Raw genomic sequence first — 19455 nt, 5'->3', positions numbered from 1 at the left:
ACATTGATTTGAACATTTAGTTCATATCTCTTACATTGTACATGACTTGGGTGCATTAAGACTTGCACAGAAGATATAATTCATGGATTTCTTGTAAGTAAATAAGTTGTCAATAGTTGGTTAATGGATTTAGACAATCCAGTAGAGACTGTAGTGTACCACCTCCTAATTGGAGAAAAGACTTGTCTTGGCTGTGGGATGGGCTTCCCATGGTGAGTGCACTATTGTATGTGATGCACACTGGATAAGACCTGTGGTGAATCATGATACAAGACTATCAATTGTCATGATTCACTAAACTACTATACTACATGGACTCTTAACCTTGAGAGGATATTGAACCTATGTTGAAATCAACATAAGGTTTTAACCTATAGGTGAGACCTAAAGTAGTCATGTATCCTTATGGATTGAGTCACTATTGATGGAGGTTGGTGACAATAGATATTCTCAATAGAGGCAACATGATATCTTATGAGATCGAGATAGTGTATCCCATTAGGTGATCCAAAAGACATGTGATTCTAAAAGCTATTGCTACAATAATTTCTTTAGTGGAATTTGATATATGTTCCTTGGAGTTAGAGTATATCGGTTGATTACATAATAAGTAGGATTTGTAATTCAAGGATTAGAAAGGTAATCTTGATAGGTGATAACACTACCTTGTTAGATTATGGACAACAATTCATTGTGAGTTTGCATACAATGGATAATAGGTCATGGACCTCAGCTTCGTCTCATTGTTATTTATAGAGGGTATTAGAGTGCAGTTGATTCTCTTTAGTAGAATGTTGAATCGACTTCAAAATTGGATTATAAGAGAGCCAATACTCCTGTAGTTCTTAGTAGTCCCTATTTTGAGCTTATATATCATGATGTCATGGTTTATGAGGATTGGATTGACTCTAGGTTCATTATTGTGCATAAGGGCGTTTTGGTAATTGCGTAAGGTTACGCAAGGGATAGTGAACAAGGTCCTTACATTGGTTTAATTGATTAATCAGATAATTTTGTGTGGTTAATTAATCAATTAGGACCCATTTAGGGTAGATTAAGTGTCACAATCCTTGTTGATTTCAAGTGACTTGAGCCTAGTAAACAACTTTATAAATACCTTCTTAGGGGTTAGGGTTTTTAAATGACTTTAGCTAGTCGTCTTCCACCGCTAGATAGAGAGAGATAGAGAGAGAGAGAGCCAAGGTTTCCACCATTCCAAAGCTCACACTTTGGAGTGCTAAGATTGTGGTTCGAGTGATCGAGTGGAAGATCTTGGTTGTACAAAACATCCACATTTTTAAGGCTTCATCTTCATTAGATAGATTTTGATCATATGAGAACATCTAAATCCAAGTGTGAGTTTCAAATCTCTAAATATTTATTCTAAAATGGTTTTAAAGCCATTATTTTTCTTTGTATTAAATCTAGAGATCTTTAAGGATAGATGTATGTTCTCTATGAGATTTGAGGGGCTAGGAATAGAGTAATCCGAAGTTCCCAACACAGGCGGTGATGCACTAAAGGTACAAGAAAAATCATACAATCCTCACCTCGAACATCGAGAGGTACCTCCTTCTTGGACACTAGCAAAGCAACCTAACCTGATAACTTGATGGAAATGAATACAAACATATTAGCTATAAATAATGAGAAAGCTATGAACTAATTGGAAAAGAAAAAGTTACGAGACCTAACACATTAATGTCAGGCAACACGTGAGAAAAAACTACAATAGGGGCAAACTTATTCTATTTCAAGCAAGGAGAATTTCCTATTTTTGGTGAAACTGAAAGTTTTGCAACTTCAACCACCATTAAATACAAACTTCCCAAATATGGATTATGGTTCTTTAAGCTTTAATTTAGATATTGCATAATAGATTTTGTTATTGAGTGTAGGTTGAGGGATAGAAGTTATCTTATTCCTCCAAATTAAAGCTTTTTCTTTAGTGGCAAAAGAAAGCACAAAACAAACACAAGTGAAATTTACAATGTTTGTATCCTAACTCGACCAACTTAATTTATCTCAAGTTTAGTCCGGCCATGAGTTTAGGCTTTAGTAGGGGAACTTGATAGGAATAGGTACTTATAGAACGAGCAATCCAAGTATAAGAAAGGAGGTTTCATGATAGTGGAAGAATTAAGCAAGTTCTTTTGTAATTATAATAAAATTTGGAAAAATAAGCATATTTCACTATTAAGTTTTTGTCCTCTATTGGGCTGTGGATGATGAAATTGGGCCCAGATCTGGATACGTTTTTCCGCTATGGACCCATGAGCCAAATAGTCGGCCTTATCATTAACCATTAAGTCCCTCGAATTTTGCTTTACACAATACTTCTTTTTTTTTTTTTTTTAATTATTATTATTTTTGCATTATGTTAAAACGAAATCAAATGCCTATTTTTGAATGTTCTGGAATTGATTTTTTTTTTTTTCAGATTTTTTAAAAACATAAAAGTATTATTTTTAACAATTTTTAAATATTCATATTAGAAAACATTTTCAAAATAAATTTTAAAAATTTCACTATATATATATTTGTAGAGGAAAATTTCTAGAGACATCAGGGCCCAAGAAAGTATCATTTTCCTTACTCTGATACAACATACAAGGTAGAACATCGTTCCAATTTTTTGGCTGTATTTTTTTTCTCCCTTTTACATTATTGTATCCTACTGCTACATGTGATGTCTCTGAATTAGGAAGAACCATTACCCATCATTCCACGCAAAAAATGATAGCTTCTTGAACCACCTTTTAATATAAACTTTCAAAATTCACATTTCTTATTAATATATATTATATTTTTACTTAAAATAATAAATTTTATCTTACATATTTTTTAATATTTCTCTGAGTTTTATCCATGCAATTTTTTTCTGCTATTTCCATAAAATCTATCCATTGATAGTTTTGCACTAGATGGTATTTTCTTGACCCTGAGTTGAAACCATTTTTCACTTGGAGAGAGAGAGAAGAAAGTCAAGTAACAATCAATGTATATTCAAACAGTACAATTAGGGAGGGAGGGAGGGAGGGAGAGAGAGAGAGAGAGAGAAGGACGTCAAGTAACAATCAATATATATTCAAACAATGCAAATAGGAAAGGAAAGGAAGGAAGAAGAAATAAAATGAGATGAAAGAAATGAATACAGATCACTTGAATGCAGATATAAAAATGTATGGCCAAACCGCACACAGCACTTCAACATCACCAGAGAGCTCCCATGCACATCAACCCTAGCCCAACAGCGAAACCATACCCCACATTTCTTCCACCTGAACCCGAAGGATCACTCTTTTCTGATGCAGATGCAGAGGGCTCTTCTGCGATAACAGTGGCGTTTGTTGCGCTTGATGGTGCTTTAGCTGGTGGTGGAGGTAATGCTGGAGGCTTAGCTCCAAACAGTTCCAATGGCAACAGCACCTTGTCAACTTGGTAAACTGCTAATGGAGATTCTCCCCGTAAAACATTGTTGACTTGAGTCTCGATTATCCCGGTTGAGACGTTAACTTGGTTTCCCTCGCCAGTGAAGTTAAGGCCAAAAATGCCACCGTCTTGGCCGGTGGCTTGGGTTCGGACAGGGTTGCTAACAGTCAGGAGTGTCTCCAAGCTATAGAACTTGGAGAGGACATGGTAGAGAATAAGCTGCACTTGTTCTTGGTCTGAGAGGGCATTCAGTGTACCAGGTTTGAGGTTGCTGAAGGCATTATCCGTCGGTGCAAAGACTGTCATGCCTTCTGTGGAGCTCTTGAGCTGGTTCTTGATCTGGTCCCCAATTTGTGTAGTAGCGAGGAGGCGAATGAAGGTCTTGAATTGACCATTTTTGTCTAGGATTCCAGTGAGATTGAGATGGCTTGGAGATGGCGCTGGAGCTGAGGGTTTTTGAGCTTGAGCATAAGGGGACAGCGCTAAAAGAAATGTGCTTAGGGCTAAGAGAATGAGAGAGAGAGATGTGGAAGCCATGGTGGTAGTGGTGGTAGTGGTGGTGGTGGTGGTGGTGGTGGTGGTTGTATTGAAGGTACTGGTGGTGGAGGAGGAGGGAGTCGGGGGTTTTTATGGGGTGAGATGTGGGGATGGGACTTTGTTGGAATGAGCTGTCTATGAGACTTGAATCAAGACAATCCCTAATGACAAATGAACAATACAATTTTTTTATTAATTAATTACCAGGCCACAGGCCCACAGTGTACTGTTGGTGGCCTTTCTCATCTGATCACTGCTTTAAATTCTAATTAGCATCACAAGTTGATGAAAATGCATCTCATCTACCAGCCCTTTTTGTTCATATTGATAAGCATAAGATGATCAAAATAAGTCTACACTTGGGTAATTTCATCCAACATGTTTGTTGATTTATCAAATATGATTTATTTATATTTTGGTTGGTTTCCACTAGTTTTAAAGGGTTGGTGTGGATTTTTATAACAATTGATTATACCTCATGGGTTGCAAGCTACTCATGTCTTCTGTAATTAATTTTTTCTACTTTCTCAGAACACGTCTGGTTTCATTTTTACTGTACCTTTTGAATGATACTGTGTCAATCATTTGGAGCTTGATAATGACATTTCAGTGTATATACACATATATACTTTTTCGTGGACGGTTGATTACTTGCATAGAGAAGCAAATAATTTCAAAATGCATTAGATTTTGATTATGAGCAATATGAACCATGGCACACGGTATTGAGGTTTGTCGGTCCAATGGCTTGCAGGGTCTGATAGCTCAGGTTCACTTTGCCATTTTTTTGCCATTAATTCAACCTAGAAAAATCCCGTAAAATCATATATGACTGAGGATTTACCTAGGGTTGAATTGAACTTGGTGGAACCCTACCCCAGACGGATTACATATAGTTTAATCAAGATGGGATGGACAAACAAAAGGTGTACAGTCTGAGCTTGGCAGCCTGGCATAACATGGCATGTGTCCTTGAAACTATATAAATTCACCATCTACATTAGGAAATATGATTGTACAGACCCCACATTCTCTCTGTTTTATCCAAATGATCCCATCTCTAGAGAATATGGAGGGGGGCCATATATAATTTGATTGGTTTGTACTCATTGATTGGTCCATTATTCTCTTATATATATATAGCCACCATTATGTCTTGGCATTCAGTAGACCAACTCAGCCAATCTGATATTTTGTTGGGGAAAATGATAAGTTAAATTGCTGAACTGCCTCTGATGAATGCAGCGCAATGTGAACATTGAGACTGATCAGAAAACCTGATTACACTTTCTCTCTAGATTAATCAATGGGTTACATTTTATCAAAGCAGTATTCAATGAATTAGAGCAGGTATGAATCAGCAAACCCAAGTACTTTTCCCCAAGCTTCATTTTCATATCCTTGTCATGAGGTGGACTGATTAACAGCCAGATGGATAATTCAGTAGGCGTGTCATATTCTACACATAATTACAGGTAAAGGAGAATGATCAGTTTCAACAACTCAATATCTCTTCTGAACTTAATTTTCCTCTGATCAAGATGTACTTATATAGAGATATCTATGATTGCTAGTGATCAAGTTGTGACAGGCAATATGAGGATATTATAAGTTCCTAGCCCAGATCCAATACAAATGGGGAAAAATAATAACCCTCGGGAATTTAATGACATAATTAGTTAATTAATATTCTAGGTATCTGTTTAATGTGGCAACATGAGGTAGCTCACCGATCTAAACGAGTTCATTACTCCATTGCACAAGTGGTATATTTTTAATTAGGAGATATATCAGCCTATATATGTTGGATTCTCATAAAATTTGAGGGAAGAAAATAGAGAAGAAAAATAAATTATAAATTTAGAATTAATAAATTATTTTATATATTACTTGAAATTCATTTCATCAATCTTAACTTTTTTATATATAAATAATTTAAAACATAATTTTAAAATTAATTTTAATTATATTTTATCTTTATTTATTTTTTTCATAGTTAAGACATGAAAATAATATTTTTTTTCCATATTTTTTATATTTAGTGGGTGTTTGGTTAACCAACTTAATAACTTAAAGTAATTTAATGACTTAATTTAAGTTATTAAATAAACTAAGTATGTTTGATAAAATAACTTAATGACATCACTTAAATAAAAAATAACTTTAAGTAATAAGTAAAAACAATTAACTTATTCTTAAGTCCATATTTTTATTTTACCCTCATTTGTCTTAGTTACATCAACGATCTCTTTTGTTACTCCATGACCTTTATTGTTATTCGAGTTTTTTGTCCTAATTATAATTTATGAGAATAAATATGTCAGTTTGATGATTTAGAATAAATTTCAAGTTATTTTTATCAAATAACCTTAATACTTAAAATAAAAATTAAATAGTAAGTTTTAAGTTTAAATATAATTTAACTTAAAGTCAATTTATTTATTTATTTATGTTTGCAATACTAGCAGTTTCAAATCCAAACTGGGGTCAAAACTATTGGTGCATGTAGACACTGTAGCCTACTTCAAATTTCCCATATAGAACGATTCAGAGTCATTGTCTATGAATGAGAGATTGTATTATTATTATTATTACTATTAATATGTTGGTTTTACATTTTCCCATGAAGAAAATGCATCTGCATCCATGGAAGTTGCATGCATTTTTCGATTCCCTATGAACCAGAGGATTTCGAAATTCACTCTGAAAAAGACATACAGTGGTGCAACCTCAAAATTTTCACTACAGGATGAAGATGTGAGATTTCATATTCTATTTATTCAATGATCATACATGATCATATGTTGAATCACATGAAGAAATTATGTCATAAATACTATTAAAATTGTACCAACCTGATTCCATTTGTGTGTTTGATGAAGACGGTATGAATCTTCTAAGACTGATGGAGGGCACCACCTCTGGATTCTCTCAGGCAATGGGAGCGGGAGAGAGAGCGGTTAAGTTCTTTTCAAAAGATGTGATTGTGACAAAAGACACAAGCCAAAGCCCTTTTATACCCTCCTGCCTTAGGGACCATACCCATTGGTTATTGGGCCTCACGGGCCTTAGGCCCATCATCTAAAGCCCGTGATGGCATTGGGCTCTACACATTAGGTGGCCCATACTCAAGATTAAATCATAAATTGCATGTGAAAAGATAGCTTAATCCTGGACAATGTTTAATATATTGTCGGTCCACATTTATTCTATCAATCTCCCACTTGGACCACATATATATTACAAACAATGTTCATGATAATACTTTATTGAGCTCATCTTTGCTAACTTATTCAAAATATCCTTAAACAATCCGGTCTACTAATTATGCTAACATAGGATTAAAGAGGCCTTCGTTAATCATAATTATAACTTGACCTATCATTAATCACAACATTAACAAAATTAGCAACATGGATCAAGTATGGATGTGTAGCATGGAAATTACATAGAATATGATCTTTAATATGTCTATTTCCAATTGGTCCTATTTTATGACTAAAAGATAGTCAAATAACACTTTCAACACTTGATGCTAAACTGCTTCTAAAAGTCATCATTTCAATTCAGAGTGTTCAAATACAATAGTCTTTAAAATCAAGGTCTGTACAGATAACACAACATAATATCACATCAAGAAAATAAACACAAAATCTAAATACAAACTCCCACTATTCTGACACATCATCAATGTGTACAACACCCATATGTGTGACGTGCTCATGATATACTTTGGGTGGCAAACCCTTAGTGAGCGGATCCACAATCATGGAGTTTGTGCTTATGTGTTCAATCGATACTTGAAGACTCTGAACTCTCTCTTTCACAACCAAGAACTTGATGTCAATGTGTTTGGACTTTGACGAACTTCGGTTGTTCTTAGAATATAATTCTGCAGCCTTATTATCACAGTTGATTCTCAATGGTTTCTCAATCCCATCAACTATTCGTAACTGAGTGACAAAATTCCACAGCCATATCCCATGGTTTGATGCTTCGTAACAGGCTATGAATTCTGTCTCCATGGTGGAAGAAGCAACAAGTGTTTTTTTAACACTTTTCCATGAAACTGCTCCTCCAGCTAACATGAAGATGTAGCCTGAAGTGGATCTCCTACTATCAAGACATCCCGCGAAATTGGAATCCGAATATCCCACGATCTCTAAGTGACTTGATCTACGGTATGTGAGCATGTAATCTTTAGTTCTTTGTAAATACCGCATAACCCGTTTTGCCTTTTTCCAATGATCCATACCTGGGTTACTTAAATATCTGCCTAACATTCCAACAATGTACGCAATATCCGGACGCGTACAAACTTGTGCATACATGAGACTTCCTACTGCCGAGGCATAGGGAAATCTCTCCATATCTTTCTTCTCAAGTTCATTTTTCGGACATTGGTGCAAACTAAACTTATCGCCTTTTGCTACAGGCGTGTCTTCTGGTGCACAATTGCTCATGCCAAATCTACTCAACACCTTATCGATGTAGGCCTTTTGTGATAACCCAAGTATACCTCTTGAACGATCCCTATGGATCTGTATACCCAGCACAAAAGATGCATTACCAAGATCCTTCATGTCAAATTTACTAGACAGAAATCGCTTGGTTTCATGCAAAAGTCCCACATCACTGCTTGCAAGTAGAATATCATCAACATATAACACCAAGATAATGAATTTGCTCCCACTGAACTTAAGGTATATGCATTGATCAACAGTGTTTTCTTTAAAACCAAATGAAGTAATCACTTGATCAAACTTTCTGTACCATTGTCGGGATGCTTGCTTTAAACCATATATGGACCTTTTTAATCTGCATACTAGTTGCTTTGAATCTTTAGACTCAAAGTTCTCCGGTTGCACCATGTATATTATCTCATCAATGTTGCCATTAAGAAACGCAGTTTTAACGTCCATTTGATGTAGCTCTAAATCATAATGAGCTACAAGTGCCATGATGATTCTAAAGGAGTCCTTTGATGAAACTGGTGAAAATGTCTCCTTATAATCAATGCCTTCCTTTTGAGTGAAACCTTTTGCAACTAGGCGTGCCTTATACCTAACAATATTGCCTTTTGAATCCCGCTTGGTTTTAAAAATCCACTTACAACCAATCGGTTTTACACCTTTAGGCAACTCTACTAGGTCCCAAACACCATTGTCTTTCATTGATTTTATCTCATCCTTCATGGCTTCTATCCACTTTTCAGAATTAGAACTTTGTTTGACTTGACTTACTGAAATTGGATCGTCTTCCAGACCCATGTCAAACTCATGTTCTTGGAGATATACAACATAATCATCTGAAATTGTACTTCTCCTTTCTCTAGTGGATCTCCTTAGTGGCACTTGTACTTGAGGTTGTTGAGTTACCTCTTGATGAACTTGAATCGGTTCCATAACTTGAGCAGGAGGAATCTCAGGTGTGTCTTGAATCCCTGTTATCGACTGTACATTCTGAATAGTGTCATTAAACATAATATGACCATGTCCAGTCGTAATAATAGGAATATTAACAAATTCCTCTTCAAAGACCACCTTTCTTAATGGCTCTCTCCCACTTAACTCAACATCCTCAATGAACTTAGCATTGCCCGTTTCAAAGAAGGATCTAGTTGAGGGATCATAAAATTTGAAACCTCTTGACCTTTCAGAATACCCTACAAAGTAGCAGCTCACTGTTCTGGAGTCCAATTTCTTTTCATTTGGCTTGTAAGGCCTAGCTTCAACTGGACAACCCCGGACATGCAAGTGCCTAATACTAGGTTTCTTGCTAGTCCATAACTCATATGGGGTTTTGGCTACTGCTTTGCTTGGTACTCTATTCAAAATATAAACTTCAATTTTTATGGCTTCGCCCCAAAGTGATTCTGGTAAGGTGGAATGACTAATCATATTTCTTACCATATCCTTAAGAGTACGATTTCGCCTCTCTGCTACACCATTTTGGCTCGGAGTCCTTGGCATGGTGTATTAAGGAACGATACCACACTCCATCAAATATTTGGCGAATGACCCTAGACGTTGTTCTTCGGATCCGTCATATCTACCATAATATTCACCTCCACGGTCAGATCTGACGGCTTTTATTTTCTTGCTTAGTTGGTTCTCAACTTCAGCTTTGAAATTCTTGAAAACATCTAATGACTGAGACTTTTCATGAATCAAATAAAGATAGTCATAACGCGAGTAATCGTCAATGAAAGTGATAAAATATTGTTGTCCATTCCATGAAGGGGTAGGAAATGGACCACAAATGTCTGTATGTATCAATTCCAAGACGTCACTGCACCTATTGGCATTCTTTTTCTTCATATATGTTTGTTTTCCTTTAATGCATTCTATACAGACTTGAAAGTCTGAGAAATCAAGTGGATCGAGAATTCCATCTGACACAAGTCTTTGTATTCGTTGATTTGAAATATGACCCAAACGTTTGTGCCATAACATTGATGAATTCTCATTCATTAATTTTCGCTTAATGCCATAATTACTTGAATGCAAGGTTTCATTTCCATTAGTGGCCTTTATGTTCAATTTATATAGTTTGTCTGTTAGACTACCTGTACCAATAATATTTGAATTTAGATAAAGACTAACCATTCCATTTCCAAATGAACAACAATATCCAAATTTGTCCAAACATGAAACATAAATTAAATTCCGTCTAAACGACGGTACTACAAAAGTCTCTTCCAAATCCAATGTACATCCAGAGTCTAACTGTAATCTGAAAAGACCAATAGCCTTGACTGCAACCTTGTTGCCATTTCCCACATAGATGTATCTTTCACCATCAGTTGGCATTCGGCTCCTTAGGCAACCTTGCATAGTGACACTTATGTGAGTAGTTGCACCCGTATCTATCCACCAAGTGTCAGTAGGCACTACAGCTAAATTAATTTCTGAACAAACAAAGTTGAGAAGTGTACCTTTCTTTTCACGCCAAGCAGCGTATTTGGTACATGTCTTCTTCATATGACCAGCCTTTTTGCAAAAGAAACAAGTGATCTCCTTATCTTGTTTCTTTTGCTCCTTTTGCTTTGATGTCCCAGAAACTGCAGTTTGTTTTCCTTTATTGTCCTTCTTTCTTTTCTTGTTGGTACCAAATCCCTGAGATGTGGAAGCCAAGTGAGCACTTTCTATCTTTTCTTGCTTCAATCTCTCTTCCTCTTGCACACATTGAGCAATAAGCTCATTCAAAGTCCATTTTTCCTTTTGTGTATTGTAACTGATTTTGAATGGATTGAATTGTGTAGGCAGAGAGATCAAGACCAAGTGCATGAGTATGTCTTCCGACAACTCTAACTTTAGTGCCTTGAGTCTCGTCACAAGATTAGACATTTCCATAATGTACTCCCTGATATTCTCTTTCCCTTTATACCGCATAGAGACAAGCTTACTAAGAATAGTGCTTGTCTCAACCTTTTCGTTTGCAGCGAATCGGTTTGCTATCTGGTCCAAGAATGCCTTGGCTTGGGTTTCCTCAGGTATTGCACCCCTTATTGCTTCTGGAATTGAGTGCTTCATAATCATTAGACTCATGTGATTGGATCGTTCCCATTTTTCCATAGTAGACCTTTGCTCAGCAGTGCTGGCACTAGTAAGATCTGATGGGCGATCGTCCCTTAATGCAAAGTCTAAATCCATGCACCCGAGCACAATTATAACGTGCTCTTTCCATTTCTTGAAATTTGTGCCGTTAAGCACAGGAATGTTATTAACATTTGCAGATATAGAAGATGTTGATTCATAATAATAAAGCTCACAATTAGTCACATAAGCATCATACATACATGAATAAATATACATCATGCAAGATACCTAGCACAAACATTAATATTCAGTCTTTGGACAAAAATATTAACTTGTAATTGGTATCCTTATACAAAATTAATACATAAATATTGACAATAAAATCAAACACAAAATGTTTGTCTTTGGACTAACATATCAATGCAAGATAAACAGTATATATCACATATTTATGACTACTTTATCTATTATTATTTCAAAATAATCTTCCTTTGGGCCGATTATTTTAAATAACAATAATATGTTTACATATTATAAAATAAATAAATTATATAATACAAGTCACTTTGGCAATTGACATACACAATTCATTTATTTTAAAATATAAAACACAAATGTAATAAGAAATGGTAAATTCTCTATATTTAACATGGTATAGAGAAGAGAATACAAAAATTTATCAAAATCATGATCATTTATGGTATAAAATCATATATAAACACAAAGTTCTCATAGCTTAGTTGGTTGAGCACAAGGCTTCCAACCATGTGGTCGTGGGTTCGAGCCCATTGGTGGCCTTACTCATTTTTCCACTTTTTTTTTTTTATTTTATATATATATATATTTTAAACGCCATTCATGGCGTTGGGAGCCTGCAACTGCACGCCACCTAAAGTGCGCCCTAAACGGCGCTTAAGAAGGCTTCTTAATGGCACCGGAGACTACGCCTTAACGGCACCGGCGACTGCGCCTTAACGGCACCGAGAATGGTGCCCAGAGAACACTCCGTCGGCGCTGCAGATGGCGCCTCAACGGCGCCTGGAAAAGCGCCCTAATGGCGCCAGAGTGGGTCGCCTGAACCGCACCTCAACGGCGCTGGAGACGATGCCGGAAGTGGCGCCTCAGAGCACGACCCCGGAATGGCGTCAAAGGCCACCCCTGCAGCGCGCACCAATAGCCACCAGCGCGCCTGAAGCGCCCCCTCGGAACGGCATCGGAGGCCACGCTTGCAGCGCGCACAGGCCACGCCTGAAGCACGCGGCCTGAAGTGCGCCGCCTGAAGCGCCTAAACGGCACTGCAATGACGCCATAACGGCGCCTCCGTTGGTGCCTTAACGGCGTCAGAAACGACGCCTAAAGTAGCGCCCTGAACCGCACCGGAGACGGCGCCTTAATGGTACTGGAGTGGCTCTTGAACTGCGCCTGAAACGCACTTGAACCACGCCTCAATGGCGCTGGCTGAAGCGCGCCCTAACGGCGTCTAAACAGGCGTCTGAGTGGCGCCTCTAAAAGTGCCTGAAGTGCGCCTTCAAGGGCGCTGCAAATTGACGCTTGAAATGGTGTCTGAATCCAATTAGAAGGAAAAACAAGCCACTGCAAATTGACGCTTGAAATGGCGTCTGAATCCAATTAAAAGGAAAAAACAAGCCAGTACAATTTTATTGCCCTTATATGCCAATTCTAAGTGATTCAACATTGGGCTCTGATACCAATTGTGAGATTTCATATTCTATTTATTCAATGATCATACAGGATCATATGTTGAATCACATGAAGAAATTATGTCATAAATACTATTAAAATTGTACCAACCTAATTCCATTTGTGTGTTTGATGAAGACGGTATGAATCTTCTAAGACTGATGGAGGGCACCACCTCTGGATTCTCTCAGGCAATGGGAGCGGGAGAGAGAGCGGTTAAGTTCTTTTCAAAAGATGTGATTGTGACAAAAGACACAAGCCAAAGCCCTTTTATACCCTCTTGCCTTAGGGACCATACCCATTGGTTATTGGGCCTCATGGGCCTCAGGCCCATCATCTAAAGCCCGTGATGGCATTGGGCTCTACACATTAGGTGGCCCATACTCAAGATTAAATCATAAATTGCATGTGAAAAGATAGCTTAATCCTAGACAATGTTTAATATATTGTCGGTCCACATTTATTCTATCAGAAGAATTTACAAGGCAGGAAGACATGTACTAATGATCGAAATCAGTTTCCAAATCAGGGTCATTTTCTTCTAGCATTGAAATGGTGTCCCCAGGTACTTTTGCTAATTTACTGGACTTTCCAGGTGCTAGCAAAAGAGATCTCACCGTCATAGCTTCCTCTGGTGATGATCTTGGACTGCACTTCCACTTCAGTGATTTCTGGATTAGTTGAGAAGCTTGTCTCAGCTGGGGGAGGGGGGGTGTCGGGCTGTACAGTTTCTTCTGAGATTTCAGGGCTTGCAAGAGAACTCGTGGCTGCTGAGGAATGGAGGTGGTCATGCTGGGGCAAGTATAAGGTTTGTCCATCTGAAAAAGAAGTCCTCGGTGAGGGTCTGGTTGAAGTGGATCTATCCCTTGAAAGGTTTTTCCTTGCAGTGCTGTGCCAGTGTCTGAGACCCTTAGCTACTCTCTCTGTGAACACCTCTCGTTTCATTTGAGAACCCATCTGTTACAATCATTGACCACAACAAACAGGGACAATCCTTACTTCAAAATTTTATCAGCATTATTAAATTTTGGCCTAAAATAAATACAGCATATGGGGGAGTATGTAGCAGATAGGGAAAGGATCCTCTCTTATGGATACAGGTGATATGTGCATTTTCTATACTGTAAATGTGTTTACCTGTGTGACAAGCGCATAAAGAGGGAGGGTCACATAACCGCATAGGAACTGAACAACCACGCCCATAGCAATCCTTAATGCAATGTCCTCGGTCCCTCGGTTGAAGCAAGATCTTAGGCCATACTCATACTGTTGCCAACATGGTCAGCTCATGATGAAATAATATATCCCATGCTTACCCAACTTAAGATACATACCCATGTCCACGCGAAGAATGCCAGCTGAAATGAGTTCTGCAATTATCAAACACTTTTCCTCAGAATCTCATTTCTTATATGCTGATAACAAGCACATATATGCATTCTGAAAGACATGGAATATAAGAAAATTTTTGTGAATGTGATATTCTTTACCTGGAATAGGACAAATTGGAGGAGATGGAGAAGCCACTTAGGTCTTCCAAACCAGAATAAATCATCATGAGGCTTCACAAGAAAGGTCCCTCGAATCACATCATTCTCATTAGAACTCGCCAAACACATTGTGGTTATCACAACTCCCAGCTTTGTCCCCACAACCAGAATAATCTTCAGTAGAAAAACATGGAAGCATGTAATGGAAGAATGTAATAAAACATCTCAGTACTTCAATTATTGTATGTAAATTAAAGATATCAGACAGGTTGGGCTGCAACCTTACCAGCAGAGGAATAAAAGGTAGCCAATAGTAGTTATAGAACCCTGCATAGTCACAAGGTTATACTTTGTGAAGCAATGAACATTAATTTTCTCTGCATATGATAGAAAATGACACGATGTTGTGTTTGTTTCTAGGGAAACCTAGAGATTGTCTTACCATGTGCACTGAAAAATATGAAAAGTATGGAGTAGATCCATATCCAAAAGCTGCAAAACCAAGTACCAAAGAGTTTTAGAGTCCAAAATTATTGTTCTATGACTTTGTTCTTTCTTTCCAATGAGGAATTGATTCTATCAAATTTATTTTTCATGAGTTCTCTAAGTGTTTATATGATTTTCTACCTATAATCTTATATGAACTCTGTGTCTGCATTAAGTGATCTTTACCTGAATCCAACCACCTGCTCAAAATCTTTGTCAAAAGCTCTGGAAAGGAACTTTTGGAAGTTGAAATTGCTTCCTTGGGCCAAGTGGGCCTATAAACCAAGCAAAAAAAATCTCAGATTTGAGTGATGAGGAAACAAAATTGTGCATGGTTTGAATAATGGGTAGAAGAGGTCCAGCTCAACCTTGGGCTGAACTTCAACCGGGCCCATTCATTTATGGGCTAGACCTGCCCAATCTACGGCCTTTCAAGTCCAGGCACAGACACAGGAAATGTGACCTAGATTATATATCTTGCTTACCATGATGAATCCATTTCTGAGAGTGAAGTAATCAGCTTTCAAAACTGGGCCAGTGAATTGTCTAACCAAACAAACCTAAACAAAAAGAATATGAAAATTTTAATGGGGGGTTAGAGAAAGAGAAGCATTTTTCGAGAATTAAATTCCCAGGAACTCTTAATTTGACTCTTAACTAATCTCCAATTAACAAAGCTTTTCTCCTTATGGTCCTTGTTTCCAGGGAACCCTGAAAACAAGGCATATGCTTCAAATAACCCTAGCAAAATTATCCTCCCAAACCACTGGACTCATTTTGAGTAGTTCAACTGTCACTAGTGACCATGTCATGGAGTTTAACACACTTACAGGCCAAATTAAGAGAGGATAATCACTCCAGAACTTCAAGTGTCGTCGCCCAAATGACGTTTGGCGCGTGAACCTGAACCTCATTGGATCTGCTTAAACAAATTTTCCAAATGAATTAGGTCTGCAAGCTTGTAGGAAATAATACATGGGTAGTAGATTCTATTAGTACTTTGCTGAACCAGTTGGCTATATTCAAAGTCTATCATGTTAAAACAAACAACACAACATGAATCAGATGTACCATTGGCAATCTGATACTCAAGAGTTTGTGTCTCCTTCTCCCATGCTTTCCATTTCCTCATCTGTTTGCAGGAAAATTTCAAATCAACCCATTGAAATTAAACAGCATATACTAAATGTGCGGCCATGTGTAGTAATGACACAGCTAGTTGTTTTACTTTTGTGTCATCGAAATTGAAATTTAGAATCAAACCTTACATGTCTATGTTACTTGAGGGAGAAGGGTTGTTTTGGTCAAGGATTTTAATTCAAATGAATGAAATAAATCGAGGGCTGCCTTCCATATATTCATATTCTTTTGACAGTGAGGAAATAAAAATTCAAGACCGGGATCGCTGGAGTCATGACTTTTGACAATATTGCAAATAAAGATGGCTCCAAATGCATTATTATGAGGTTGCCAAGATTTTGAACCGTTCCAGAATTTATGGAATGGTCAAACAGTCTAGCCCCATTAGACCTAATCCAACGATATGGCATAGTGGAAACGAGATTAAATTAAGATGGAAAATGATTTGAGGTAGAAAATTCTGAAAGAGCCCAGAGCCCTAGTGTTTGATATTGGTTATGCAGTAGTTGGACCTTTTGAAAAAATCCCAGATTGGTATGTAGTTAATAAAACCAAGCTGTAGTTTTCGAGAGAATCAGAGAGTATAGATTATATATGTTGGTTGATTCTTGGGTATACCTTGGCTATCCCAAGACACATTGTGAGTACACAGTAGAGAACATGGAAGACAGCCAACACTGAGATAAAGATATTGAGCTGCTCGATCCCTTCTCTTGACACCAGAGAAACCTTTCCCTGAATGATCAGACCCAAAGAAAACAAAATTGTTAGTAGTACTGGAACTTAAATTATCTGATAGCATACTTGGAATTAATACTGAGATTGATTGACTGTAAACAACTGAATATTGTCCTTACTTTTGCCTCACAGTAGGAATCATCATCTGGGGTTTCATGTGTAGGAGGGGTAGTAGTGTTGGATGTCGATCCTGAGACTTCTGTGTCCGATGAAACAGCTGATCCTACCATCTCAGGTGCATCCTTGCAGGGAAGAAAAGAGTTTGCCATGGATTGGGGGACACAGATTTTAGATATGGGTGTTTCTTCGGATATTGTAAGAAGCAAGGATATGAAGCCCAGTATCATCATTTCTGAGGAGGAAGCTAGTATCATGAATATCTAACTCTTGCTACAAGAGACAGAAAACAAAAACAAAACAAAACAAAACTCGCAGCATACTCTTCAGGCTTGTACCCACCTATTTTGATCCTTCCCAAGGCCCTATTGAGGGCTTTCCTTTTCCTTTTCTTTAGAAACTGAAACATGAAAAATCAAAACACTTAATTTGTTGCCTCGAAACATATATATCTATATATATCTATATATATATATATACACACACACATATATGCATAAAACTTAAATCACTTCCACCTTGGTTAATCTATGAAGACCAGCATCGATGGTGCCCGAGATAACAAAGAATGCCAAACAAAAAATTGAAACAGCCCATGTTGGTGTTTCTTCGAGTGAAGCTGGTTCTGGGTTCATCTTCAAGAAAGTGGTTAATGCTATACCTCCCTCACTTTCTTTCTTCTTCTGTGTCTATACGTGAGGAGAAGAAAGGCATAGTCATGTATTTAAAGATGCCTTTTTTTTTTCTTCCTTTTTTGTGTGTGAATGATTAGTCCATGGGAAAGGGTAAGGATTTCTCAAACACATCTCCATTTGACCGTGCTATCTCCGTACATCATGGGCTATTTCTTTTTCCTCCTTGGAAATTTCTCTGGTCATCGTCAGCTTTCCCCATTTGATGCTAATAGATACGCAACTTCTAAACAGTGATATCATCATGGACTAATCACTGTATTTTTTAAAAATGGTCCAAGATCTCATATTTACATCATCTAATTACTCGATCAAGTGTTTGTTTTTAAAGAAATATGGAAATCCAATCTTTCAATGGAGTCAGTATCAAAATAATGATAAAGTCATTTGCTTTGATGGTGACAATGGTTAAGTGTCTTTAGTCTTGGACAAGTTGTGATCATTTTTCCTTCAAATTTTCCAATTTCGGATCATAGTTTTTGGAAAGTTATCATCTCCATGTGGAAATTATTATCACACCCATTTCCTAAAGTCAACATTCTCATCAAAAGCTATTTTGTGTTAGGCATCCAATCTCATGGTGCACCCTCTTCAATTAACTTCACACAAATTTCTTTTTTTTTTTTTCATATTAAGGACTTTCACAATCAACTTATTAGCTTAGTTTGGAAGTAATTATTGAAAGAAAAAAAATAACTCCATGAAAATACTTTTATTAGTAAGATTTTTATTAAAATTAATATTTGTAAAATAAAATATGATTTTTGACCAAAAAAAAATCATTTTACATAGTTTTAAAAAATTTTTAAAGTAATTAATTTTTTAAATTTTGTCAAATACAAACATCACTTCCAAAATTCAGCTCCTTTCGGAGTAAAGATTAAATAATTATTATTTTATTTTAAACTATAAATAATCATAAATCATCGTGATCATAAATATAAACGAGTTTGAATGGGCTTATGCCTACAAAATTGAAATCATAATCTTTATGCATAATCTTGAAAAATAGTTTTCATTTCCATTTATTTGAATTTAAGCATACACATCGTTCAATGCATAATTATGAATGTTGGTCTTTTGACTCTTCCCGTGCAATAAATACCATCTAAATCTAAGTATAAATGCATCTTGTTTAGTCTAAAACTTATGTATCATGCCTATGGTATCATTTCAAAAAAATGTCTTCAAAGATGGCTTTGACCAGCACGAAGGCGTTTTACATTAACTACTTCAATTGTTAATATATATATATATAACTCTAATTTATTTCACTAATTGGTGAGATATATCACATTTACCTAGAAATGATAATAGCGAGATTTGGGGGTGGATCACCCCATCCCAAACCCATCCTATTTCTTTAAATCAATTCTCATCTCCATTAATTAAAAAAATTTAAGCAAGGTAGAGCAAGTAAAGAAATTCTCGTACTTATCTCGCCCCACCTTACTTCATTTTTTAATTCTTTTCAATTTTTTTACTTTTAAAATATCAAAATCTATTAAAAATAAACATAATTTACAACTCAATAAATACTATACATATTCATTATTTATTTTTATAAAATAAATATTATAT

The 19455-nt window shown here is 36.6% G+C and overlaps 2 protein-coding genes across 3 annotated transcripts; both read right to left on the bottom strand.

Annotated features, from left to right (window-relative positions):
* Positions 1 to 3066: 3066 nt before the first annotated feature.
* LOC100267709 (fasciclin-like arabinogalactan protein 13) lies at positions 3067 to 4030 on the bottom strand. The gene has a single exon (XM_002277752.4). The coding sequence runs from the start codon at positions 3967 to 3969 to the stop codon at positions 3214 to 3216; it is 756 nt and encodes a 251-aa protein (XP_002277788.1). The 5' UTR covers positions 3970 to 4030; the 3' UTR covers positions 3067 to 3213.
* A 2659-nt stretch (positions 4031 to 6689) lies between these two features.
* Positions 6690 to 17942, bottom strand: MLO9 (MLO-like protein 9). Of its 2 annotated transcripts, NM_001281153.1 has the most exon segments (15): positions 6690 to 6725; positions 13688 to 14168; positions 14349 to 14477; positions 14546 to 14581; positions 14702 to 14875; positions 14988 to 15028; positions 15144 to 15193; positions 15374 to 15462; positions 15673 to 15747; positions 16018 to 16106; positions 16259 to 16319; positions 16946 to 17062; positions 17185 to 17417; positions 17525 to 17582; positions 17701 to 17817. In NM_001281153.1, coding segments are annotated over 14 exon segments (1647 nt in total). In that variant the 3' UTR covers positions 6690 to 6725; positions 13688 to 13790.
* Positions 17943 to 19455: the final 1513 nt, after the last annotated feature.

This window comes from Vitis vinifera, chromosome 12, assembly GCF_030704535.1.
Source record: "Vitis vinifera cultivar Pinot Noir 40024 chromosome 12, ASM3070453v1".
Taxonomy (NCBI): domain Eukaryota; kingdom Viridiplantae; phylum Streptophyta; class Magnoliopsida; order Vitales; family Vitaceae; genus Vitis; species Vitis vinifera.
This window is presented reverse-complemented; position numbering and strand designations above follow the sequence as displayed.

Bases quoted from the DNA above. Each gene is read 5' to 3' on its own strand.
- LOC100267709 (XM_002277752.4), bottom strand. From the start codon at position 3,969: ATGGCTTCCACATCTCTCTCTCTCATTCTCTTAGCCCTAAGCACATTT.
- MLO9 (XM_010658656.3), bottom strand. From the start codon at position 17,817: ATGAACCCAGAACCAGCTTCACTCGAAGAAACACCAACATGGGCTGTT. The intron at 15,194-15,373 runs GTAAAGATCACT...TTGGTTTTGCAG, and splicing joins GAGCAGGTGGTTGGATTCAG to CTTTTGGATATGGATCTACT. The intron at 14,582-14,701 runs GTAAAGAATATC...TGATAATTGCAG, and splicing joins TCCAATTTGTCCTATTCCAG to AACTCATTTCAGCTGGCATT.